At 30.7% G+C, this 27,400-nt stretch overlaps 4 protein-coding genes across 8 annotated transcripts; 1 reads left to right on the top strand and 3 right to left on the bottom strand.

Annotated features, from left to right (window-relative positions):
* Positions 1-881: 881 nt before the first annotated feature.
* On the bottom strand, positions 882-10,854 carry LOC116427924 (CDK5 and ABL1 enzyme substrate 2). 3 transcript variants are annotated; one of them, XR_004235180.2, is made up of 11 exons: positions 9,703-10,687; positions 8,407-8,784; positions 8,209-8,332; positions 8,013-8,140; positions 7,718-7,756; positions 6,979-7,064; positions 6,801-6,907; positions 6,617-6,723; positions 6,337-6,541; positions 5,894-6,259; positions 882-5,805 (listed from the first exon to the last, which is right to left on the bottom strand). XR_004235180.2 is itself a non-coding variant. In XM_031978788.2 (11 exons), exons 2-11 carry the CDS (start codon positions 10,122-10,124, stop codon positions 6,119-6,121), a joined length of 1,737 nt encoding a protein of 578 aa, XP_031834648.1. In that variant the 5' UTR covers positions 10,125-10,484; positions 10,840-10,854; the 3' UTR covers positions 882-6,118. The 3 variants fall into 3 exon arrangements, 2 of the variants coding, with proteins under 2 accessions (XP_031834648.1, XP_031834649.1); XM_031978788.2 differs by adding an exon at positions 10,840-10,854 and having other exon boundaries at positions 882-6,259; positions 9,703-10,484; XM_031978789.2 differs by lacking the exon at positions 7,718-7,756 and having other exon boundaries at positions 882-6,259.
* A 560-nt stretch (positions 10,855-11,414) lies between these two features.
* Ubr1 (Ubr1 ubiquitin ligase) lies at positions 11,415-18,789 on the bottom strand. Of its 2 annotated transcripts, none has more exons than XM_031978707.2 (3): positions 18,491-18,789; positions 17,944-18,163; positions 11,415-17,619 (listed from the first exon to the last, which is right to left on the bottom strand). In XM_031978707.2, exon 3 carries the CDS (start codon positions 17,584-17,586, stop codon positions 12,301-12,303), a length of 5,286 nt encoding a protein of 1,761 aa, XP_031834567.1. In that variant the 5' UTR covers positions 17,587-17,619; positions 17,944-18,163; positions 18,491-18,789; the 3' UTR covers positions 11,415-12,300. The 2 variants fall into 2 exon arrangements, with proteins under 2 accessions (XP_031834567.1, XP_031834568.1); XM_031978708.2 differs by lacking the exon at positions 18,491-18,789 and adding an exon at positions 18,275-18,484.
* A 430-nt stretch (positions 18,790-19,219) lies between these two features.
* Positions 19,220-20,443, top strand: RpS27 (ribosomal protein S27). The gene is made up of 2 exons (XM_031978711.2): positions 19,220-19,390; positions 20,112-20,443. Exon 2 carries the CDS (start codon positions 20,113-20,115, stop codon positions 20,368-20,370), a length of 258 nt encoding a protein of 85 aa, XP_031834571.1. The 5' UTR covers positions 19,220-19,390; position 20,112; the 3' UTR covers positions 20,371-20,443.
* AP-1-2beta (adaptor protein complex 1/2, beta subunit) lies at positions 20,202-26,754 on the bottom strand. 2 transcript variants are annotated; one of them, XM_031978709.2, is made up of 11 exons: positions 26,586-26,754; positions 26,053-26,215; positions 25,205-25,375; positions 23,901-23,927; positions 23,555-23,800; positions 23,221-23,481; positions 22,022-23,129; positions 21,689-21,947; positions 21,265-21,616; positions 20,979-21,170; positions 20,202-20,898 (listed from the first exon to the last, which is right to left on the bottom strand). In XM_031978709.2, the coding sequence occupies exons 2-11, from the start codon at positions 26,158-26,160 to the stop codon at positions 20,824-20,826; spliced, it is 2,799 nt and encodes a 932-aa protein (XP_031834569.1). In that variant the 5' UTR covers positions 26,161-26,215; positions 26,586-26,754; the 3' UTR covers positions 20,202-20,823. The 2 variants fall into 2 exon arrangements, with proteins under 2 accessions (XP_031834569.1, XP_031834570.1); XM_031978710.2 differs by lacking the exon at positions 23,901-23,927.
* Between the last annotated feature and the right edge of the window lie 646 nt (positions 26,755-27,400).

The raw sequence follows: 27,400 nt of genomic DNA, 5'->3' as shown, positions 1-27,400 counted from the left end.
GGGTCGGGAAAGACCCGAAGAACGCAGCAAGATGAAATAATTAGGGAATTTAAGGCGATCTACCGCAGTCGGCGAAAGCTAAAGTGAACGCAGGGGAAGTTAATTTCTTAACGATCACGTGTAGGACATAAAGTAGCGTTTCCGGGCAGATTTTCGCGCGTGGGTACCGGCACGCTTTGAACGCTCGCATCTGTGAGCTTCCCGCTTCAATCTTCGCGCGTTCTTTTGACGAACGCCGACTGCGATTCACGCGTCTGATTCGCATCATCTTCCGTCCACATCAGAAATTTTATAGTGGCTCCTTGTTTCCTGTGCATCGATCACGATTGAATCATTGAAACGTGTATACATTTTCTGCAATCATTGCAGTCGTGTTCCGTCGAATGTCAAAAATCCTGATCATAGAATTGTATACCTATACCAATTTCTTGTATATTCTAAACATAGATTCTTTTTGCTATTTTGTTCATATTAATCGATAAGATTCCTTACATAGAAGACTCTTAATAAATAATCTTCTCTTAATTGCAGCGTCATAATATTTGTATTTCTACAATATTTCTGTCGGGTCTAACAACTGAATCAAGAGGAATTTCCTTGTTTTTTTTTATGATAGTATATAATAATATGTAGTATAAGTTTATTTTGGTAACGGTCTCCTCAATTATATTTTCTACAATCCAATAAATCTTCTAAACGAAATATTAGAAAAATGAAAGTGAAACGAGTGATTGAGTTCCTAAATATAATGTCGTAGTTTATAACTTCTAATAACGACATCTATAGAATTAATTTCATTTTCATCATGCAAAATATAGGATTACGGCCATCGCAAGTATGTGACGCTGGTAACGAACGTGTTAAGTAATAACGTATGGTCGTCGATTTCTGTTTACACTTTATTTGTATTTATACATTCTCTTCCCATTTTATCTTAACAGTGTTGAAATATTAATGAAACAATCGATATGAAAGCGAACCGCATACGGAGTATCGGCCGTTCTTCGTCACGCGAATTAACGCGATCAAGTGTTCCTTTTCTTTTTCATTTAATTGACAGACTATAGCACGCAAATGCTACTGAATATTTACTCTTTCAGTGTCGTATCAAACATTCATTCGAAGTTGATCGCGCGAAGCTCAACCGTCTATCGGACGCGACGCAATCGATCTACAATTACATTCCTCGTGAAACAGGTAAAACAATTTTAAACAGTTTCACTCTAGATTGTCCTAGAAGATATCGCGGGTTTCGAGATCAGTTTACTGAGCGAGAAATCCAACAAGAAAATCATTTTAATCATTAGAATAAGTACGTACCCGTATCATCTATGATCTGGTGTTCTCGTCTATCAAAGAATTTTATTCGTACGCTACGTAACAGTAGAAATATATACATATTATGAAAAGGAAGAAAATCGGTGCGATACTTTCTGGGACAACCTTAATGATCGAACAACGTCTGAACTAAGTAGATTCGCTGGATGAACACTGAACAGTGTCCGGAAATTATGAAGGACTACCGCAAAGTGAAATTAACGAAGGGGTCATTCATTTTGGGTTAGCAATTATATTAAGAAGTAGTGGGTCCACGCAATCTTACAAAGCGTATACCTGGTTAGCACATTGAAAAGGACAACGTTGCCGCAAGATATTATAATGTTGATACGAATAGCTTTACAATGTTATCAGACGAATAAAAACGGTATCACATAATATCAAAGACTACGTTATGTAGCTACATATAAACCTCCCATGGGCAGCTATCTTAATCATCGATCCGCTTATCGGATCATAATTTCTTTTTCTATCAAATGTTACAAATGTATCGTATCAAAGTCCGTTCTCCTCTATATCCATTCTGACATGTAACATTTAGGGACGAGTGTTAATATCGATAATGATAACCGAAAGAAATGAAGGGTCAGTATCGCAGAAAATCGGCTCGATCGAATTTTCAGCCGTCATTTTCTCTATAGGTGCATACATGTATACATTCATACACTCACGCGGATATATATATATATACACGCACGCAACACACATAATTTGCTATGTATCGCATATAAGTAAGTACATTACACAAAGCTCGAATAATTGTTACTTTTAATAGCTTGACATTCGCTCCGAGAAAACGGAAATAGTATCAAGATGCTATCTATAAAAAATGGGCAAAATTATTATCCAGATACGAAGTGTCGGCAACGAAGAAAAGACAAAAGATTAGTTTCTTATAGGTCTAATTATGAGAGAAAATAAGACTTTATTTTTAATGAGCAAATATACAGGATGTTCTAGTTATTTCATTATCACTGATGAATTTATCATCATTCCTCTTGTAATATAGCTACCAATAATAAAAACACGTTTCATTGTTTCGAAGAAATTTAGTGAGTAGAGTTCAGTGAACTTAAGATCTCAAAGTAAAAATGATTTTAAGGAACAAGTATTGATAACTGCATAATCCTTGCCTTTTCAGGATATATAATTTTTTCATGAGACAATTTTTTGTGAAATTAAGAGTAAGAAAGATACTTCAAATCAGGATGAATAATATACATTGCATAAATGTTCAAATGAATGATTGTACATTACTCAAATTAAATTGAGCCCATCTCTATTGTAAATAGATGTTCTTTGCATGAACAGTTCCAGCTTCCCAATTATTTCATGTTTTGGGATTAAATCATGACAATTACAAACGATGATAGATGTTCAAGGAATTGACAATTATATTGCCTATCCCCAATTTGACAAAAGTCATCAATCATTGCCAACTGTTGATCATAGATTATGTAAAGACTCAATGTGTACAAGCTATTGCACTCAACATATTAAGAGTATCTGTGCAAAACTAATAACGCATTACTGTTATATATTGGATGGTTTGCAATTACAATACAAGAAGTTTGCTAGGGTTTCCATTGCAAAAATATTAAACAGTAAGAAGTATAAATTAAATCTTTTGCAAATCTACATAGAGTTACCCTGAACATCCTATTCCACCATACTTGAATTCATTATTAAATTGGACACAATATTAATAACCTTGATATTTATATGTAAAGTTTTCAATTAGAATGATTACTTATTTCTAACGTTAAGAAATCTGTACAATATCGAGTAATGTCTCCAAATGAGCCAAGGTTCCTTGATAGAGTGGATAAAAGTACTTTAAAGCGAAAAATGATAATCAAGGAAAGATCTTAGAATATACAGAACCATAATTGTACTTATGTTTAGACACATAACAAGAACTGCATATTTGATTGTGTATGGCACTGATAAGAACTATTCCCAATTAATCTCAGAAAATTATAAAGTAGGAAAGAAATATGAAATTAAATCATTTTGACTTTAAAATCTTGTAAATGTATGATATAGTTATGTACACCTACAATCTAATTACTAAACCTTATTAAACGAAATTACAAATCACATTTCCTATCTTCCCGTATTACAGACAAGAACATAGATATATTTTCAATACAATGGTTGAGTACAGTTGTAAATCGACAAATAATTAAATTCGTAATGAATAATATTATGTTTTTTTTTCCAGAATTGATTATAAAATGTGGAGATCGATGTACTTGACTGTAATGTTTCATCACATAACTGAACATTGTACTAAAAAATTGTTTTAGTATTATATATAGAAAATCGTATGAAAGCCTGACTCCTAAACGCATAAGACTAGTAATATACTAACAAAAATGTTGCAATAATCACATAACAATAATTGTAACTCATTGACTGTAGTATTATATAAACGTAAATCATATATAACGATTACCAAACATACTAGTGCGTAAATTCATTTTGTAAATATAAAGAGACTTGCGCAAGAAATAGATATTTATATAAATGAGTATAAAGTAGCAATCCAGTTAAGCTGCTTAAATAAAGATTAAAATGTCTCAATTACATACATGTATCAAAAAAAATTATACACAGAAAATTTCAAAAGTGTTTTTGACTCTTTAAATAACAAAGTAAGAAGTGGTACAATAAATATTATACCATAATTTAGTGCATTTTTCAGATATTCCAAATATAAAAAATGAAAAGCTAAAAAAAAATTTGAGAAGTCCTTATGTCTATTACCTTTTTGCTGTTAGAATAAAGTTTAGAACTATTGATAATTGTTCAAATTAAAATATTAAAATAGTTATTTTTATACACCTAATTTTATGTTTGTAATCTTATTATAATATATGTATATATAATAATAAAACAAGTATGTGTCTACAATAGAATTAATTTCACAACATAACACATTAATATAGAACTTCGAATTGAAACTTAACATATAAACTTGATAAATACTGCCATCAATTTCTATACATATATTTTACAAAACACATAAGTACGTTTTTACACTAATTACAAGAACTGACAAAGATTTCAGTGCTTAAGTTTAGGAAAGAATTTTCAGCAGGCGCTAGTACAGTGATAATATTTTGTAAATAATATAGCATAAATAAATAATTGATACTATTTTCCTGTACGAATAACACAAACACAGAACGAAAAAAATATTAATGTATCTATTAAACAATTTAAAACATTCCTCTGTAAATACTTTTATATACAAATAGAATACAATAAGTGTACCAAGAAATTAAAATTCACGTCGCACACCATATTCTGATGTCTTATTTTGAATTTTAAAGGATTTCTAATAATATTAAGTTAGTTCAGTTTGTTCCACTGGCAAATCATGTTATATTCATTTTCAATTATTTCTGCTTTAATAGTTTCACTCACTATTATATGTACTTCCAAGTATTTCAGTCCATTTAACCCTGTACCACAAATACAATTATATTTTTGAAGTACTGTAAGAATACAGTTATACACTGCAAACTATTTATAAAAACAATAAATTTTTCAGTTTTTGCGCATGTCAAAATTGTAGTAACACTTGAAGTAATGCATCAGGCAACTGTAAATATTATCTATTCTAAATCAATAGTTCCAAAGTACCAAAAGCGTATAAGTTATACCTTTATTTTGACTAGACAAAAAGAAAGTAGAAGAAAAAATAATTAAATCTATGTATTTTTACAAAGATAATTCTGACACTTTGATATTCTCCATACATTTATAAGTATTTAATTACTTCCTCTTCTTTTCTTCCTATTCTTAGCCAACACATATTTGTCATTTACTCAAATTTATGCTATAAATAATTATATAAAATTTTATAGAAACTAATACATAACTTAATTTTATAAATCGTTATATATTACACCACTTTACCATCCTTTATATGTATGTATATATATAATATTAAAAAATAATTTACAATTAATTAAAAAAAGAAATACTTAGTCATCACTTTTGTAAATAAAATATCTCATTATTTATTAATATATGTTTAATCAGCTGCCTGATGTTTATACAATGACAAAGATGGAAATGTCTAAGTAATAGAAGTTTCTCGAAAAAAGCGACTTAAAACAGCAAAAATGGTACTTCAAATCAGAAATCTTTATCGCCTGTCTTTGCCACATCTGTTCTATCTATCTATCTATCTGACTACCTAATTCATTTTGTAATTAATAACATATTTTTGCATAAATCACTGTGTCTTCAAAAAAGGATTATTATTTACGTTAAGTACTACTTATAAAGATTCCATAATATTAAGGTTAACAATTGAAAAAGTACTTTAGAGGAAAAATATAATTTTCTAACATATATCAAAATATAATTCTTACAGCCTTTAGAACTCGGGTATCAACAACACACAATTCATCAAATTTTGTTGTGTCTAAGATAACGTTTTTGTAATTCTTCCTACGAAGAATTCAATTATTAATGTTAGAGAAGTAAAGTTAATTACGAATTGGTTAAATAAACATATAGGAAACTGTAAAATACCGACCTATCCATATAGTTGTTATTTATCAAAACGCCTGCAGATATTACTGATAGATCTTTGCTTTTCGTATTGTAGAGTAACGATTTACCTATCAATGCTCAAATTTTTTTCCTGTTGCTCATATGTTTGTACGTTTCATATAAAAACATTTGCACCTTGTACTTTACACAATTGCAATCTCATGATGAAATTGTTCTCGATCTATGTAAACGAAACATAAAAAAAAGATCAAGACTCGTAAATCAATCTCTGATAATGTGGAAATATTTCCCATGTTGGGAGATGTAAGCCAAATTCTAAGGCCACCAAAACAGCAAATTCAGATGTTATCAAATCCTTGCGATTTAAACGAAATATACTTTCAATTCTCTGGAAATCGTTTAAAAAATGTACCTTATGTAAAATATTAGGAATTAATATAAAATGCTTATATTTTTAATAAATACCTCTATTAAGGATTTAAGTACATCACCCTTCACATCATTCAGTTTTGCTGCCAGAAGTAAGCATGCGCCAGCACATAATTTCCGTGTTTGTTTCGTAACAATATTTCGAAGAATAAGTTTTTCAAAATATACATAAGCCATTGCTACTGTCAGTAGATCAATACCATATTCCATTTTTGCTATTTTTCTCATTTCTCGCTTTAAACTAAGTATAACATTGTTAATACTTGTATTAGATTTACCACTCGATACTAACTTATTATTACTTTTCAATACTAACCTTCTTAGTTTGCTCAAAGTTAATTGAATATGTGGAAACTTTTCTTTAAACTTATCATTCAATTCCTTTTTCAAATCGGATGGTCGTACGTAATCAATAACTGATGCCTACGTAAAGAAAATCAATTATTTAGTCGCCAGTAAATTATTTTTACTGTTAATAGTAAATTTATAGCTGGATTTACCATATATGATGTAAAGGTAAGTAGTGTTCTATGTTTTCCAGCTATGAGTTCTGGATCATCCAATAAATTGGGATTGTATTGTAGCGATTGCTCATCCCAATCATAAACTGTAATATAATGGAAATTATTTTGGTGTATGGTAGCATAATGATTCTCATTTTATTATTACATTATATACCTTTAGAGTCAGTACTAAAAGATAGTGGTGGAGATTCAGGTGTTAAATGTTGAGCACGGTGTGTAGCTGTGTCATAAGACAAGCACCTGCAACAAGTTCCTTTACATTGAAAGACACTAGTCTATTTTTAATTCTATATTGCATGCACTAAACAATTCGTTTAATTATTGCTTTTGACATTAAATATTTAATACTAAATTTAATATCGTTTTGTATGAATTATGAATACATATATGTGTATGTATGTGTGTACAAACAAAAATATGATAATGTGTGTATGTAAGTGACAATGCCTGAATTTAATTAGATACTACTGCTGAGGTCATTGATTCACATTGTGACAAAAATATTACTTTGATTCACTCTAAGAACCATATCAATAATTCTTTAATACAGGCAGTATTAATACACACTACAAAGTTTGCCAAACAATTTGTAATAACAGTAATTACTAATTACTAATTTAACCGTGAATTTATAGTTTAAGCATTAAAATATGTAATTATTTATATTTTAATTCATATATATAATCAGAACAATACAAATTATAATAAAAAAGCTTTATATATATACATATAGTATTACATCTACACAATACAGTATATGTAAAACAAATGCAAAAAACTAGTTACATCATTCAAAATGATTCATCATAAAATAAAATATAAATTAAATTTCATATTTTGAAAACATGTATCTATGTAAATTTTTTTAAGTACAATACTGTTACAGTTTTTACCATTTAGAGTGATCCACATTCCATGTAATAGTTTTTGTCCTGCAAAAATATGATTGAAACATCTTGTTATAAAATAAACAAATAATGTAATGCATTTTCTGTAAGAATACATTAATGAAATACATGACAAATGAATGAAGGTGGAAAAACAATACAATATATGAAAGGTAATACATGAATTATACAAATTTTCAGTAAGAAATCATTTTACGATTACTTTAAATTTTTAAATCAAATTTACAAATTCAAGTTAAATATTAAACAACAATAAGATATTAATCTTTGCATCGAATACCTTGAAACCATAGGATGCTTGTTAGGTATAACATGTGTAAGCTCTATTGCCTCGTTATCACTAAAATGTAATTTTTTGTCCTTCTGAAATTGCCTAGATGGTACAAGCAACTGTCCATAAGATATTTCCTAAAAAAGCATATTAAGCTTACTTGCAACTCAAAGATAAAATTATGTCACATTTATAAATCAGATACCTGGCCGTCTTTAGCACGTTCTACACCCAACAAACCGAAAGGATCAATATTATCATTGATTGCAGATAATGGGCGCTGTGAAGAAATATTTTTTCTTCTTCCAGTATCTTTACGCAATTCAGACCTTTAAATGTGATAAATAGATTTACATTATTTACCATGCTTCCAATAAGTTTCACAATGTATGTTTCAACTTACCAACTAGATCTTTGTCCTTTATTGTACGGAAGAGCAGAAAATACTAGAAATGGTACACGTTTATTAGAAACCAAAACTAGTCTATCATCTCCAAATTTGTAACCATTTATAGGATGTTGCATTAAACGTAATTCTCTTGTGACTTCCGGTATTATACCGCTATTTGTACATGCAGATTGCGCATTATTTGGTGCCTTCGCTTTTGATTTTGTAGATTGCGATTTCGAACGTAAAGAACCAATGCTCTCATTGGAACTATTATATTGGTGTTTGATATCTTCAGAAAGTGTAGATGTTTGATGAGTTATACGCTTTTTATATTGTAAAGAACCCACTCTTCTTTCAGGTAAAGAATATTCACTGCCAGTAGTGCCAGTACTATGAAACAGAAAAATATTTTTATCCTCTTCATTTATAATGACTGGATATAATTATTTTACAAAATAAAAATAATATATCTGCTTCAATCTTTGAAATCTACTATGTAAGATTTCATTATGTAAATGAAGAAATCTTAGTTACAGCTTAATTACAATGTATTCTTCTAAACTGTAATATTAATAATAACTTAGAACAATTTTAATTCAAAGTAACTTTTTTGTATATTCATAACTTTGATTAGATAAAATAACAAACATAAAAACATGCAATATTAACTATTATACATTTCTATGATGTAAAACTTACATTGTTCAATAGATAATATACACAATGCATTATATAGTATCATTAGAATGTCTTTCATCAAATTAGTATAATTATGATACTATAATTTTAATCACTTTTATGCTTCTTTTACAATACATAAACAGAGACAAATGTATAACAGTTACGAATTTACTATTAGTTTTTATTATTTGTTACACCTTAATTTTATTCATATATGCAAAAGGTACTTTAATAATTAAATAAATACAAATATTATGGATGATACCATAATTTTTATAAAGAAAATTACATTCAGTGATACAAAATGCAATACTCCATGCATATAAATTACTCAACAAACAGTAAAACTAAATTATAATATATTTGTAATAAGATTACAAATAAGATGCCACATCAATCCATTTAATTGTGTCCATGTAAGATGGTTTGTTTAATTTTGAAAGTGCAAATACAAAAACTTTCATATTATAAGTATTCGTTTACTGTACGTTTCCTTGTTTCAAAATGTTAAAAAATAAACAACTGCTTATATAATTATTATAGATACAAATAACAAAGAGCTACAATGCAAATTCATTGATGACAGTCTTACAAAGTGAAACAAAATACACTTAAACAACTGTTTACCGTTCTCTGAATGAACTATGAAATCCAGATGACATATGCGGATAACTTCTTTCCTGTTCAAGAAAAGTAGCTACTACTGCCTTTGCAGGAGTCAACACCCCATCTGAATTTGAACTAAATGAGTTATGTTCAGCATTCTTTGGCACCAGTTGTGGTGAAGACGTTTGTTTTGTAGATAAATGTATTAAGTGCTCTTCTGTACCATCATCAAGAACTTCCTCACTGGAAACGTCCAGATCGGTTTGGCGAACATCAGCCTGATGAGCTTGACCGTCGCTGAGGGTACGAGTGTGAGCAGCACCATTTCGCGATAGGACGGCTAACTTGGTATCGCGGTGGCTGCCATCGAGGGAGATGTTGGAAAGAAACGTTAGGGCGGCCAACCTTCTGCGTGAATGATTCTTTTTTAAGGCTGCTGCCATTCCACGGTTGACCGTGTCGAAAGACCGGCGTTACCGAATACCAATGCAAACGACCAGGAAAGGGACAAGTGCCCAACAAGGACTCTTTTATCAAACGAGGACAACTACTAGGATCACAACTCATTGTCACAGCTCGTACACTTAGTCCTGACATTTTCCATTGATGTGTTTGCACAGTGCACGTACCAACGTGAACCGGTGTCACTCGTCATCATACCGTTTTCTCTCATAAGATTAAAAAAACAAATCCTGCCACCAATGAAACAACCTTCCTTCCTACTACGCAACACAGCGACCCATCCTCCTCTTGGCAGTCAAGTGATATTTTCTATCTCCTTCTGCGGCTGCGCGTATTCATACCTATATACATTAATTTAGGAATTTGTGGTATTTTCTAGAAATTGAACTCTGCTGTGTAATAAATCGATTATATTTTCTGCAAGAAACTTTTCCCTGTATATTGAATATTATTCTTTTATACTGGTTTTACGTATATGTTATTACATTTGGAGGTTAGCACAAGAATCAAAAATTAACTGCGCATTATGACTGTAATCTTATCTTTTTGAGTCCTTACGTTGAGAAAGAATATTACAGTATGATAATTAATCTTTGTATTTTTATGCATTATATAAACATGTTTTTAATAGTAATCAAGTTATAAAGAAATATTCTTTAATATTCTATTTAATTATTTATAATAACAAAATCTTACCTTCTGATGTTAATTATAGTTATAATCTACAGTCGGTAATATAAAATTTTTTAAAATACGTAATTATACTTGCAACTGTATTACTACTCATACATGTACTTTATAACAACTAATTATTTTTATTTATTCAATGAAAGTTTAATTTAAAAATTTTTCTTAATTTAAAAGTAAAAAACCAATTTTCTTATTCGCACATTTAGCACACTTTTTCATAAAGTAAATATGAAATAAATATAACGAAGTAAAATATTTCAGTTACGATTAATATCAGGCAGGATATTAAAAATTATAAATACGAACAAATAAAGGTTATTTTTTATGTAAAACTGAAAATATTTCGGGTATAAAAACCGTGTAAAATTGTTTAAAATATCACTGCATTCTATTTTTAATCATTTAAAATAGATGAAATTACTTTTTTTAAAAATATTATACATGTAATTATTCCATTATAAATATCCAATATTATTGTTTATCAAAATGTATCATACATAAACAAGACTATGAAGTATACATATTTTTGTAGCAATGTAAAGATATTTAAACTTGTTAAATGGATATATTTATTATTATTTACATAGCTTTCTGATGTTATAAACCTATATATAAATGTAAATAATCTTAAGTTAAACTATGTACAGCACATAATTAAATACAATGCTGTATTAAAAGCAAAAAACTAATCTAATGAATATAAAAATGTTAGTATTATGTAAGAAGTATTCTTCATTTAAATATTTAATTATTTCAGTTATATTGAACTAAAAGACTAGCAATGAGAAAACAAATATCATGTCACATTATTTATTTTAATTTTTAAAAATTATTTAAATATTTATGTTTTTTTTTTCTTTACGCTCGTACGATATATCTTACTGTTTACAGATTTCTAAAACCAAAATTTTTCAATTACTATTAATATATCCAAGTATCAATGTTACGTATTCAGTTTATATGTTGAAACTTTTTTAATGTCACCTATACTACTTGTGTAAAATAGTAAGAAAATTAATATTAAGTAATATTATTTTAAAATGAGACATAAAAGTCTTTCATTTATATAACTTGAGTTAATCATACAATCCTAAAATTCTTTAAACAATGTGACAATGAGTTGAATGACATTAAAAACTAATTTCTACAAGCAACAAAGTTCGTACAACATTTTGTTAATAATTATAAAGAAATTTATATTTAATTTACACAATGATAATAGAAAATTCCGTAAACTCTGAAATAATCTAAAACGACATCACAACGGGAATAACATCCAATCGTTTTAAATATACAAAGCCATCCGCACTGTATTCTCAAAATAAATAATTTTATCAGATCTTTATGATGATCAAACAGTTTAATTAACAGTCATAATGTTAGCTGCTATAGTAGCTTATGCTAAGTATAGATTTAGTATTTTTAACTAAATGTCCAGGCTAGATTGCATAGGAAATCCTAAGATGGTTATAGACGGTGCCATCGTATCAACATAAGAGTATTTGAAGATTCAATAGCCCTTGACATAGATTCATATATTCCATGTCCCAACCACATTTGATTCAACTGCCTGTATTTTTCATGACACAGTCGAAGTGGATTTCCTCTTCGTAAACCTTGATCCGTTTCCCCGTATTCGTCAAGATAAGGTGGACAAGCAAACGATCCTCGATTTGGACTTCTCAAGAAGATGATTTCACATTTTCGTATATGCAAAAATATTCCAACTCCTGCACTACATGTGCTAGCGTGATATGTACACGCTCCAACCGTCATTTTGTTCAGTTGATGCTGACAACAGTAACTTTGAGAACATAACATTTCTCCACAGACCAGGCACATTGTTGGATTTTTCAAGTGCTCTTGTTCATTATTGGAACATGTGAATGATGATGTCATATTTATCAGTTCACTATAATCTTCTGGAAGCTCGACCAATTTATTAACTTTCAAAGGTTCTTTAAATACTATGACTGCACTAGCACCAGCCAAATGCATCTGAACAATGGGATGATTTTTCCAAACACTTATCAATCTCAGAATTACATCTAAATTTGGCTTCACTAATTCATCACATGTTGTGGGTAAACCCAAATATGCACAAATATTTTCATATGTAGCTCCTTCTACTTTAGTTAATTCTTCTGGAGCTGGAACATCGGTTACATAATGAAAGTATAGAGCACAACATCTAAGGAAAGGCATACAAGCTTCCTTAATCCGCCTCCAAATTTCAGAAACTGTTTGCGTGTCAATATTAACGCTTAAAGCTTGAACCAATGTGAGGATGGATTCTGCAGATGTATTTTCAGTCGTTTCTTGCCCTTCCGTATCCATTCCTTCATTAAAATCTGACGTTAATAATATTCTCACGATAAGAGACAGAAACACAAGTTGTAAAGCGTAAAAGTCACATATTCCACCTGTAACGACAAGTGGTGGTGTATCTTCCTTTGTATTGAAGAGATTTGGGAGAGAATTAATTAAAGAAACAAGTAATCCAAATGAATCGCAATCTAAGATACTTGCTGAATCAGGTGGATTCTTTAATAACATTGTTATGTAGGAAAGGGCATGATTTCCAATATTATCTTTATTTGCCCATGTCAAATTTGTACCGAGATTAGCCGTACATGTAGATCCCAAAATAGCTGAAATTCTAGCAAGACCTTCTAAACTATCCCTCTGTCTAGATGATAAAGCACCTAATAATGGTTTATCCATATCGCGTAGAAGAAATTCTATGGCATGAATAGTGTATGCTGTTGATTTCCATACTGACAATGGAACTGTAAGGTCATTTTCACGTGATTCTGTTTCACAACCTATTGTATATGTTGCTTGTGCAAAATGTTGTATCATTGATACCAAATCATCAGAGATTGTTGGGCCAGGATGGCCATACATTGATTCTAAAGCTTCTACTGGATTTGTATGTGTTTGAGGAAAAACAATTGGAGGGCAGCCATGTGGTTCTTGCTTCCAGGGATTATTTTCTTCCATAGCTTGAGCATCTTGGGATTCAGCATTTGTATAGAATCGACGATTAGAATATCTTAATTCAGATTCTGTTAGCCTTAAACCTTCTAACCATGTACTAAAATCAAGTTGGGGCTGATTTTGAGGTGTCGGTTGTAATATCCCTAAAGGTGGTAAGAGAGGTAAGATAGTATTACTAAGACACTCGCAAAGTGGACAAAGATACTCATTTTTTTCCACGTCAAAACTTGCAGGTTGCCGTAAGCGGAACGGTCTCCTATTCTCTTTAATAAGGACGTTATTAAAGTAATTTTGCCAACAATTTACATGCATCACGTGACCACATGTACTAGTATGCGGTGATGCGCCTAACTTTGCAGAAAGATACAATGGGTCTGGTTCATTAGGTGAATCCCCTCTATATTGACATAATACTGTAGACTGTTGAACACACGCAGCTAATACCATTGCTGGACCAGCTGCTGTTACAGTTTGATTTTCCTGACATAAGATGCAAGTATAAGTTTTCTCTTCACACATTCTCGCCGTTTGTCCAATACCAATGGCAACAGGTGTTTTTTGGAAACATTCATTCAAGTCTATAGCAGAACCCCGATCATTGGACTTATTAGCATCTAAACCAGCTTCTTCAAACAGCTCAGCATTCTTTTTCATAAAATGTTTCTGCATAGCAGCCATTTGTGCCATTATTTTTGCACGTTTCTGGGCTGCCATTTGTGTTCTCCATTGTTTATCATTTTTATTACCTTCACTGTCATTCATGGGTTCTGTCTGAACTACGGCTGGTACATTATTATCCTCTATAGTATTACCAGTAACTTCTCTATATTTTCGTAAAACCCACGTTAGTAAGTCTTTATGCGCCTCTATGCGTGGACTGTTATATAAATCTTCCAATAATTTAAAAATGTTCCATTTTGCAGCCCTTGCGGTAAATATAAGAAAAGGATAATACCCAGATTCTTGTTCTTGAAGAGCATATCCAATAAGGTGTAAAACTTTATGTACTTGTGGCTCTGAGAAACTGCGAGCCATAAAATTAAGTGCTCTTTCCAATACAGTTTTCATAATATGTAACATAACATCGCACTGCAGTAAATTTGTTACTAAACTAAACACTTCTGACAGTCTAGGAAGTTTAGGAGGTGGACAACATTCTAATTCTCCCAAGGCTTTCCGTCGTTTTCGCTGTACTTCTTCAGATTTACTTAATTCCTCTTTAGTGTAATGATAGAAGAAAACATTATACTCTGAATAGAATTCTGGTTTCAATTGATACACTGCTTTTCCACCTGATGCTTGAGAAGGTTTCTTAAAATCTGCAACTTCGAGGATTATTTTTTCCATTCCCATTTCTATGTTTGGATCATCTGGTAACGCTTTACTAAGTTCTGAATGAGAAAGAGGTTTAATGCAGAGTTGTTGAATTATATCTTTCTTCAAACGATCATCAGCAGTAACTTGCCCAACTCCGGGTACGTATCTTTCTCCAATTATTGTTATCAAAAGTTCTAGAAACTCTTCAACTAAATTAATAGTTTGTCTAATACTATCTTCTCCAGGATTTTTCAAAGCATTAGTTTCAAAATCTGAATTTGCCCAATGTAAAAGATTGTATTTATTTAAAACGTGAATCAAAAATTCATTACTTTCTATCAGAGATGCCCCAGCTTGAAGTAAAATAATATCTGTGTCTAACATTTCTGAACGACATTTTACATTATGGTAAAAATACAATTGATTCACCAAAGAATATCCATTTCTCCTCCACATACCGGCATGCGCCTGTGAAATCATTACTTGAGCAGCTAGCACAGGTTCTATGATTTGCTCTGGTGTTGGTTTTGTTTGATTAATAAATTCTTCACATTGAAAATGTAAATTATGTTTTTCAAGATACAAAAAAAGACCAGCTAAAAATCTGGAGAGTGGAAGGTGTATAGACACTGGTTCAGATGATACGTCATATTGAAGACATGTTGCACTATGATCTGCCAATTCTCTTACTTGTGTTGGACCAAATTCAGACCCCGTCTGTTCATATAATTTTTTTAAAACTAATCTAAAAGCTTTTATTAAAACAACTCGATCCGATCCGCACCATTGTAGAGCAAGTGTCATAACAGGAGATAGTCTAACATGTAAATTAAAAGCAGATTCCCATTCAGGTTCATATTCCACATGCTGGCCAACTTGTCTCAGCACAGCGTCCATACATTGCATACTGCAAAACAAAGTCAATAAAAGTGAAAGACCTTGTAAAAATCCTTTTCTTAGATCATCTGTCCAAACATCAGGTTTGGTACTTAGCAAGTACCGTAAATCATGAAGTATTTGTTGTGCTCTTCTAAAAGAAGAATGTGGAGGATCTCTTTCAAATTCTAACTTTCCTGCAGCATTGCATCTTCGTGAACTTTCAGAAATAAATGTATTCAACAAGATAAATAATACATCATGATGTGCAATGAGGTAATGTGCCAGTGTTGGAACAGTAAACAATTGCACAGAAAGTGAAACAATAGAAAACGAATGATCATGATCATCCCTTATGAAATCCTTCATAACTGTTCCATAATTATTAGTGAAAACAATTGCTAGAGCTTTCTTGCTTTCATATTCCATAAGCATACCAGACATAAATAATCTATGCCATGCTGTTCTAGCAGATTTCCACAGCTGTGAATCTCTCATGAGCATACCTTCTACAACGGAAATATCAGGTAATTTTGTATTTAGTGCAACATTACTGAAGAGCACTCTGAAATCTTCGCAGAGACTTATAAATTGTTGTAGCCAATTTAAGAGTTTCATAGCAAATGTTTGATGAGCAATTACATGAGCATGAACCACAAGAACTTTTAGTGCCCGGCTGCTATGTCTTACAGTAAATCTTTCAATGCCGTGTTTCAAATCCTCACAAATTTTAAACCTAGAACACTTCACAACAGCTCTACCTTCTCTATCGATATTTGTTACAAATTCTACTGCTTCTCTTTGCAAGCATTTCATAACACGTGTAAGTGTATTAATTACCTGATCAAATGTATGTGTCTCATTATTAAATAGGACTGTACAATAAGAGTCTGAAGTAGACAAAAGTGACAAAGAATCATCTTCATTTTCTTTGATTCCCAAATCATGAGGTACGCTCGTGTGTTCTAAAGATAACATTTCATAGCAATACCTCAGAACTGCTTCAAAAGTTATCACTGCTCTTTCTGCAACATCACCAGGTAGCTTGTTTCCACCAGATTCTTTAGCCTGAGTTCCGGCTAAATGTATGTTACAAAATGGATCTCTTTTCCAAGCTTCAACATCTCCACAATCACAACATCCTCCACCACCAGATGTGCCCATTTTATATTTATGATTGCGATGAGCTGATTGTTTAAAACAATCCACACACAAAACACAAGTGAAGTCCATACAACATTCTCTGCAACTGTATGTAGGCTCTCCCATCTTAAATACTTTGCCACAAATATTACTATCCATTTGACTTAGTTGTTTTAAAATAAGTTGTGGATCTCCATTACAGATGAATTCTTCTAGTGTATAAAACAACATTTTTTGTGCATTTTCTTCATCGATGTACCAGTCTAAACAATTGCTGTTTCGTATTGGGCTATATATTTTTGGAACCCAAATTCTCCAATGTTCTTTAAAATGAATACCTGATAGTATTCCTTTACTCATTTTTTCCATCCATGTACTAACACATGTTTGACTATAATTTTGTTGCCCGTTACCCATTGTGGCAAGTTTAAACTTTCAAAATAATGTGTACTGAAATAATGAACATCAGAAATTAAACTCTAAAACTTTTAAGTTTTTTAATGTTAAATATTCTAATACATTATTAATTTTTGTTAAAAAATATTCTACACAATATCTAATTTACTAGATTAAGTACATATTTTCTTTCTAACAGAGAAATGTATATAACATCAATTATTTATTATACATTTGTTCCAGAACAATATAAACCAGTATCTAATATATTCTTGTATTTTTTCTACATCTTTAAACATTAACAAAGTTTTCTAATTTATAATATTACATAAATCTTGTTTATAAACATAAATGATCAATAAAGATTATTGTACTAACCACAATAATACACAGGATCAACACTGTTTTCAATTTAATGGACCAACGGAAGGCAGATGCATCTCACTATACCTCTTACATCGTTATTTAATTTAGCGTATAAATGTAAGGTATACCAGAACCATTGGTGAAATTTTGCCTTCAGTTTATTTTGATTATATAGTTTTATACAGTGACTTTTACTTTACACATATTGCACGCATTCTTTCTCAATCATAATCTGAAAATAATAGGTTACCAAATGTTCATAATGAAATACGAATGTATGAAACGTAATTCTACTTTCTTCACTTTCAATAAAGTATATTAGTAACTGCGTATATTCACGAACGTTTGTATCTCTTCAGGTGGAATATTAAAGTGACGTTTCGAGAACCAGGAAGCAGGTTCGAGAGTTTCGTAAGAGATAAAAACTAAACGTTATATTACGAAACTTGGTATCTTATACAGATCGAATAACATTTCAGTTTGAAAAACTATTTCATAAGTGCGACAGACCTTTCACTAAACCGAACTATTTTTAACTTCCTCGGAAGACGATACTTACTGTTATGACGACCAGGCCAAGGTTAATAAAAGATATTGAAAAGTTCTTTGTTTCACAAAATCTGTAGATGACTCTTGATTGCGTATACAATAATAATTTAGGATCGTGACGTTGTACGATGATCACACGTTCACATCAAAAATGCATATATTTGATATCAGCAATCAGCCAAGTTTTGACATTTCGTTCCGAAATGATAAGTAATATTTTTGCACAGCTGCTTCAACAATGCACAAAATGGCTTATGAAGTTTAGAGTCTAAAACCATATGCATATTAGACGTGCTTTTATGTTGACATCCGCTTTTGATTGCAGCGCCAAAATAACTAATTCTCAATATTAAATATTTCCAAAAGAACAAAAGTGGAAATATTTAATATCAGGTTTACTCTTGAGAAAATATACTTTAATCCAAAATACATATTCGAAGAAAATATTAAATAATGAATATATTTGTTTATTATTCAAATATTTATTTATCTGTAGTTAAATTTGGCGAATTATTATTAGACATGTAATTAAAAAAGGTATTTAAAACAAGTTCTAGGTTTACATTTATACCTGTATAAAAGTGACTTGCAAGTTTGAAAAAAAAAACAATTTTTTATCCATAAAAATAAAGTATCGTACTTGTAACAAAGAGAAATTCGGTAAATAAATGAGCCTTAACAGTGCTAAAAATATTGCGTCGCCAATAATAACACATGTTTTTTTCACCATAAGTCTTAATATTGATTTGGTAATATAAACTTAATGAGTTGCCTACAGTAAATTACTAGTAGGGATTTTAGTGGTATGAAATCTGTCGGGAATTGTCCTTTTCAGTTCATAACGTTGTTACGCGAGCACGTGGTTAAGAGTGTAATTGTTGAATTTAAAGGAAAATAAAACCGTAATCACGTAAGTAAACACATATAATTAAATAATAACATGTAATGTTTATGAACATAATGAAAAAATGCATTTATTTTTTCTAAAGTTTGTCATATTCGTACATATCGGTACGGCTTCTAGTTGCACATTGATATTGTATTTCATACTAAAGAATAAAGTGTGCAATTATTGCAATCTTATCTTATTTTTTTACGTAAATTATAATACAATTTAACAATACATTTGAATCCTATAGATTGCTCAATTCATTGACATTTCTCAAATCTCATGTCATGCATTGCATTGTATATGCATCATTTCATGTGTTACTTCGTTTAATGATTTTGTATACATAAATGATTTTCTCAGACTATATTACTTATAATTTACAATATCTCTTGCTCCCTGTTATTATGTTCAGTGTTTGCATATATGCATTCATATAAATATAATTGCAAATATACATTTTAACTATAAGTGCAATATAATTTATATTATAACTTCTTAAATTGTTACAATATTACACATTATTAAATCCTTATCTTCATCTTCAGTTAATATCTCTCTTTTGAAATTAAGTAAGAAGTACTTATTATTTTATTTTATTAATACATATTGCAATATTTGATTGTGCAATATTGCGCAAACATGAAATATTGTGAATGTATTATCTATTTGGAAAATTTAATGTTTTTTATATGTCTGTAAAATTGTGTCTAATTGAATATTATTTTGTTGATTTTTATAGAATGCCGCTTGCTAAAGATTTCCTTCATCCAAGTCCAGCTGAAGAAAAGAAGAAACATAAATTGAAGAGGCTTGTGCAAAAACCAAACAGTTATTTTATGGATGTTAAATGTCCTGGATGTTACGCCATCAAAACCATTTTTTCACATGCACAAATATCAGTAGAATGTGATGGCTGTCGTACGATACTCTGCAGATCTACAGGTGGCAAAGCACGATTAACTGAAGGTTGTTCCTTCAGAAGGAAGGTCCAGTGCTAATGTAACAATGGTTAAGACAACATAATGTACACATTTCTCTTTATATTCAAGAAATAAACATAATTACTACATATTTATTTTTCTCTTCTTACCGCATCCTATTTTTACTTGTAATACGTAATCTTGTGTAAGAGGGAACAAGTATTTTATTAATATTCATAAAACTAAAATGTGCATTTCTATATCTCTAAATATACAATAAATATATAAATAACATTAACATAATTTGTCTTTATTTCGATTTTACATCCAGGTCTTTTATGACTAATTTAACAGTATCTTAAATTTGTTTAGGATTATAATAAAATATAAACAAACGGTTTGCATAACCATTAATGAGATAAATTATATGCGCAATACGTAAGTGATTTGTATTAAACGAATCGTCGAATATTATGGTTGCGACACATGATAATCCGAATAAATTTATTTCGAAATGACTTAATTTACTACTTATGAGTGTAAAATTGCATTATATGCTTCAAATATGCCTCCTGCTACTTCCACTGAACGTGATTTCAAAGACAACTATAACAAAGAAAATAATTGAAAACCACATTAGAAAATATTTTATCATTGATAAATTTTGGATTTAAATTTGAACTTACTGTAACATCAGTATTCCCTGGCTGAATTTTCAGTTCATTTAATACCCAAACATTATTTGTTAATTTAAGCGATTGATATAACATATCTTGACCTTCTACATTCCTCTTGGCAATTGTAAATACATTGTTCTGTTGCATTTTTTGGACAACTTGATCTGCAGTCAGCATTATTCCTTTCAATGTATTCTGTACCTATAATATTAATATGAATTCGTAGGCATTATTATTCATATGCATTACATGATACTAAATTTAATTATATAATATATAAGAAAACGAAAAATACCTCATTTTGAGCAGGTATATCCTTCCATGTATTAAGAAACACTCTTTTATCTAATTGCCCATCCTCTGTGAAATATATATTCATGGGTACAATACAAGCGAAATAAAATATATCGATATTATTTTTTATCGCAACTTGAAGATTATTCAAAGGTTCCATGCGTTGCACGGCGCCAGCTGTAGATAAGATTATATTGGTTTCTACACTAGCTCCAGGATTTAAAGGACTTGGTACTTGCAACGGCGCAGCAGGAGTTAAACCAAAACTATTTTTATTCAATTGTATTGCAAAACCTCCCATTGGTTGCATTGCTTTATTTGTAAATGTCATGTCCATGCTAATCTGTCCATTCCTGTTTAAAAGAGATATTAATAAATATTTATTTTCATCATACTTTAATATATGTCTAAATGATAGTGCTTACTTCCTAGAGAACGTTCCCCATATATCAAGACCTTTGCCTTTTTCTGCAGGTAACCAATTAACTTTAGGTAATATATAAGAGGTAGGTCCTTGGCTGAAGCCAAATATGTCACCAAGAAGTCCGGTAGTACTTTGAGACACTACTGGTGCACTATTTGCTGTGTCAGTAGCACCTAAAATTCCATCCAGACCACCTCCTAATAAGTCCAAACCTAATCCTGCTTGAGGAGTCGGAGTTGAGGTAACCATGGATGGTCCGCCTATAAGAGTTAATGTAAACTACAGTTTACAAGATGTACAAAAATATTAATATAATATTTTAACAAGTACTTACCAATATCCATACTAAGCAGATCACCTATTAGAGAATCCTGAGCAGGAATAACTTGAGCGTGAAGTTGCGCCGCGTGTTGTCCTGAATCTTCGCTTGAATTACTTCTAGCTGGTAATGACTTTCTAGCACCAGCTGCTCTACCTTCGACAAAAGCAGTAGGTGGTTTATGATATACCGATGCCAAACTTGAAATATGACATATCAACTCGTCCAATAATGTTGGTTCTAAAAGATCTGTTTCTTCTGAAATTAGTGGTTTTTCAGCAAGCACAACTTCTTTGGCAGCTGCTGGATCAGTACTAAGTAAACGCCAATAGATAAATCCGCGATCTCTTAAATCAGGATTATCAGAATCCTGTGTAGCTAAGCTGAGAACTTGTTGAACCAATTCTTGGGTATCCGTAGGTCGTTTAAGAAACAGTTTAACGATTGCTGTAAGCAACTGTAATTGTACTTGTGTGTTTTCGTCATGGAATCCCTCTAAGAAGCTTTCAAGAAGTTCATCTGCATTATCAATACGTTCTGCATATTCTCCAATGATCCATATCATAGAAGCACGCGCTTCTGGTTCATCCAATGTATCCAAATTTTCACAAAGAGTTGAAATGATACTTTCATATTTATTTGGATATTTTCGGAAAATATCTTTTATAACAACAATTGCTTCTTGGACGACGTAATTTACTTTCGTTTGTATTAAATCCAATAGTGTTGAAACACATCGTTCAGCCGAAGGTTCAACCTTGATGGCACAACGGCCGATAGCTCTTACAGCTTTTCGAACAAAGTCTACGTCAACTTCAGTAGCATATTCTTTTAACTCAGATAAAACTTGAGCTATATTTGCTTGAGATGCTAAACGAATCATAATGTCCAATTTCTCAAGTTTCACATAAATTGGATCATTGTACTTGACAAAGAAAACTTTCATCTCATGTTTTAAAATGTCTGGGCGTTTTTGTACAATAAGATTTATATTTCTTAATGCTACGTATTGAACTTCCGGTTCAGAACTGAGTAATGTTACAAGTGGCGGTGCTAATTTCTTCGTTAAAGTGCCAACAAAATCAGACTCTGATTGTAACATTTCCATTAATTTCATTAATACCTAAACATGAAAAAAGTACTTTTTCAATTTGGAGCAAAAGTGGTATAAGTTTATCGTTGTATAAAGTACTAGTTTATAGTTGATAGGTAACCTTAACAGCAGATAGAACAACTGCAGCATTAGCATGAGCTAAGCGTGGAGTAATTCGTTCACAGATACTTTGTGCTTCACGTTCGTCTTTGGGCGAGTAATTTGCCAGTGAGTCCAAAATGAAAACCTGACCCCATTCTGTACATTCATTGAGAGCTGTTAATAATTTGTTAATAGTCTGAGCATTCATCTCGACTAGAGGTTGCCCGCTTGGACTTGCTTCATTGATTTCGGAGAGAGCAGCTACAGCATTTGCAACAACCTAAATACAATTATATAGGAAGATAAATATATGCGTATTTCATATTAATACGTAACTTGAGACATTTATTTACCATGGGATTACTGTCTGACAAAAGATCTTTCAATTGATCCAAAAATCCCTGATCCTCGACTAAAGCTGCATTAATATCATAAAGCTTGGCCACGCATACAGCTGCAGTCTTACGAACATATGGGTCCTCATCCTTCAGGCATTTTCGCAGTGGCTCACAGAGGTACTCCGTAATCTTGTCCACGCGTATACATCCCATTGTACGAACTGCTAATGCGCGAATCAGCGGATTTGGGTCCTCGCAATCCTGCGCAAAAATCGGGCAAGCCAGGGATTCAAGTCTAGTCACAGCAGTGACTATCTATCTCAACCCATGAATTTTAACGAAGTAGAAAGTGGTATGGTACCTTTATCATCGGAGATGTCGCTAGCTCCTTTTGCGTGTCAGAACGAAAAAGGTCAAATTGGTCACCGTCACCATTTTGATTAATTGTTAAATATTATACTTATCAACCATTTAATGTTATGTGATGCAGAACTGATCATTTTTTAAAGAGCACGAGATATCTTTTTTCATTTCTATTATAGTTCTTTCGTTTCTCATGATAATTTACAAATGAAAATTAAATTGTAAGTTTCACATTAAATTCAGTATCATGCACATAAAAATATGTTACATGTTATCTATTTAAACATTAATAAATGTACATCTATGCGTTTTTGATAATTGCATTGAGAAATATTAATTTGAACACTGATTACACTTATTAATTAACACTAAAGTTCTGAAAAGAATAAAACACTTTGCGTGCAGATATAGTGTAAATATGCACTGCGTACAAGCAGCAATTTATAATGCAGTCATACATATATGAAATGAACATTTAAGGAATTGGTTTGTTCATGCTGTTTACACATTAGACACTATGATTAGAGAACAAATTTTTTTTTCTGTCATCAAGGTTTTTTTAAACATATTTTTTTAAAGACCAATTGTATCTTTATTTTCAGTAGGTCAGCTGTATCATTATTATACAAATTTCTACAAGCTGCTTTATTGTATGTAATATTTCTGTGACTTGTAGAAAAAGTTCCATGCTTCATTTTTAGAAATAGCACAAAATATACTAGTGCATTAATATTAAAATACTAACACATATATATTATTGAATTTTTTACATATCTTTCGTAATTTTTCCGCTAAGTGTTACAATTGTTATAATTCCATTCCTATTTCTGATGCTGAACTAAACTGGAAAGAGATACTGGAATTTGGTGATAATAATATAATAGAATCACGAGAGATTAATGAAAAAATATGAATGAAGTATTTTATAATCTTAAATGTGAGATAACCTGAAATGCACTTTATTTAGCCAAATTCCAGTCTCGTGCCCTTTGAAAAATAAGCAGTTCATTTAGAGAAAATAAAAGGTACATTCCGTCCCATAACGCAGACAGCTCTGTGCAAACTGATGTAATTTGCAAAGCACGGTCTGTACACGATGTGAGGCAGGCTGTAAAATTAATGTTAAATTTATTTAAAAAAAAATGTATGAAACTTAAGGGAATTTCTATGCAAAACTTTTTCAGCTTGCCTCCTTGCAGACAGAGATTCTTAACGTCATCCAAGTGTCATTAAAATATATAGAGGGTAAAAGTGCATTAATAAAACATGATAAGCATTTATTAAGTTTCTATGTTACATTACCTTAACAAATGTGTTGACAGCCATGATGGCCATGTCTGGTTGACTTTTGGCGTAATTCATCAGGTACAAATACACTAGCTTTTTCAGTTCCAAGTTGTCTGTTTGCATACAGTTGACTACATCAGGGAAGAGCGCTGATACATCTTTACCCACAGTCATGGAAGCGATGACCTAAACATAATTAATATTATACTTAAATAATTGACAGCTGTTGAAATTGCTTTGCGAAACACAAAGATTACAAGAATATCATAAAAATAACAATAATAATAATAACAAGAACAATAATTATCAATTATATAAACTCAGAAAACAATAAATGACATTGTTATGATTAAATAAATTATAAAAATGTAAATGGAATTTGTATTGAGTTTTATGAAACGAAGTTTTAAAATATTAATGTATTAATTAAATCAATTCCCTAGAAAAATATTACAAAACGCACAATAAATAAACAAAGATATTAATAAGATTTTTAGAAGTATTAAATTTTGATTGAAAGCTTCCAATCATCCTTTTGTTTGTGCAGCATGAAACAGATTTATTAACTTGATGTTTATGTAGTTGTAAAGTTAAATAAGTAATAATGATATTACAAATGAAAATTATGATTTCAGGAAGTAAACATGTTAAATTATAAAACATTAAAAAAGAACTTGCAATATTATTTTTATTGCTTACCTTATTTATAAAAATATATCACCTTTTAGCTGCGTTATATTGCTCATTAAATATTAATGACATGCACATATAAAAATGATGAGAATGAAACCATATTAAATATCATGTTATTTTATCTTTAATTTTTGTTAATGAAAAAGCTTTACTAATAAAAATTAAATTACCTTCTTCACAGCTTCTTTCTTTTTCTCTTTCTTCTCATTATTCAATTCTGACTTAAGTTCAAATATTTCACCCTTTTTGGTAGTAGTAAAATACTTTGAATCTGTCATCTTGAATTATTTAAATATTTTACAACTTTGTAAAGTAAGTAATACAGTATATAATCTAAAAAAAGACAATTATATATTGTGGGGTGTAAGAGTGTAGCAAATTAAATAAGGTTTCAATATAGCAAACCATGATTGGATCAATGTTCAACATATATAGTATCATTTTGCTAACTCTAACTAGGATTATGAAATGAACAAAATTTCTGAATTTCTAAGTCAAATGAAAACATCATTTAAGCCTTTATAGATCAAAATTAAGAAAATAAATGATTAGAATGTAATAGAATAATGATATATAGTCAAAGATGCGAATATATACATATTTTTATATTATATTATAAGATTCTGGTTTTAATTCTTGACATTTACTGTAATCTAAACGATAAAACAGTACTGTAATTTAGAAACGTTTAGTTTTGAAATACCTCAATTGTTTGAAACAGTCAACAATTGTAAAAAAAGTTATTAGTTGACAGAACATTGACAGCGTCTGAAGCGAAACGCCCATCAACCATGGACTAAACATTCGCAATGGATCCATACATTCATCCAGTCCATGTTAATAGTTCGTGTCTTCTTAAATGCACATATTCCAATACGTGTAAGTAGCCGTGTAGGGATATCTAGGGTAAAAGTTTACTCTAGAACCTTAAAAGATGTGTGATTTAGTTTGACAACTCGGTGTTCATATAACGGTGTCCACGCGGCGGTTAATAAAACCAAAACACAGCTTAAGATACGATTAAGCGCTTATTTACTTACAGACGTTGCAGCTTATGGGAATTATTATCTAGAGCAGAGGTGTTTAACTTGTTCCCCTTACGGTAGTAAAGTATTTAGACACTCTGTTTTCGAAACACCTTGTATGTTAAATTTGTGATCCAATATTTTTGATTCTAATTCCTATCACTTATAGTGCTGTTATACAAAACCAGCCTAAATCGATATAACAGGGCGTGACACAAAAATGGTAAGGGGTTCTGTGATTCCCGAGAGCATGTAAAAATTTTACATTGGTTATTATGTCTATCCTTATATCTTGTCTGTGCCAAAACTAACATCAAATTTATTGAAATGAAATTATAAATTAAAATATGTTCGAAGTAGATTGATGTCTATTAAAACAAAATTAAATTAATTAAAATTAGTCTAAAGAAACGTATACTTTAGTATTTATTATTTAAAAATGTTTATTTGTATTATTATTTAAATTTTGTAACGATATTAACAGGGTACGAAA

The sequence above is a fragment of the Nomia melanderi genome, chromosome 6 (genome assembly GCF_051020985.1).
Source record: "Nomia melanderi isolate GNS246 chromosome 6, iyNomMela1, whole genome shotgun sequence".
NCBI classification, from domain to species: Eukaryota; Metazoa; Arthropoda; class Insecta; order Hymenoptera; family Halictidae; genus Nomia; species Nomia melanderi.
The sequence above is the reverse complement of the archived record's forward strand: the minus strand, read 5'-3'. Positions and strand labels throughout refer to the sequence as shown.

Excerpts from the sequence above, each read along its gene's own strand:
- LOC116427924 (XM_031978788.2), bottom strand. The coding sequence starts at position 10,124 with ATGGCAGCAGCCTTAAAAAAGAATCATTCACGCAGAAGGTTGGCCGCC. Across the intron at positions 8,785-9,702 it reads CATAGTTCATTCAGAGAACG|TACTGGCACTACTGGCAGTG; the intron begins GTAAACAGTTGT and ends TCTGTTTCATAG. Across the intron at positions 6,724-6,800 it reads TTACCTTTACATCATATATG|GCATCAGTTATTGATTACGT; the intron begins GTAAATCCAGCT and ends TTCTTTACGTAG.
- Ubr1 (XM_031978707.2), bottom strand. The coding sequence starts at position 17,586 with ATGGGTAACGGGCAACAAAATTATAGTCAAACATGTGTTAGTACATGG.
- RpS27 (XM_031978711.2), top strand. The coding sequence starts at position 20,113 with ATGCCGCTTGCTAAAGATTTCCTTCATCCAAGTCCAGCTGAAGAAAAG.
- AP-1-2beta (XM_031978709.2), bottom strand. The coding sequence starts at position 26,160 with ATGACAGATTCAAAGTATTTTACTACTACCAAAAAGGGTGAAATATTT. Across the intron at positions 25,376-26,052 it reads AGAAAGAAGCTGTGAAGAAG|GTCATCGCTTCCATGACTGT; the intron begins GTAATTTAATTT and ends AATTATGTTTAG. Across the intron at positions 21,617-21,688 it reads TGGGGAACGTTCTCTAGGAA|GAATGGACAGATTAGCATGG; the intron begins GTAAGCACTATC and ends TCTTTTAAACAG.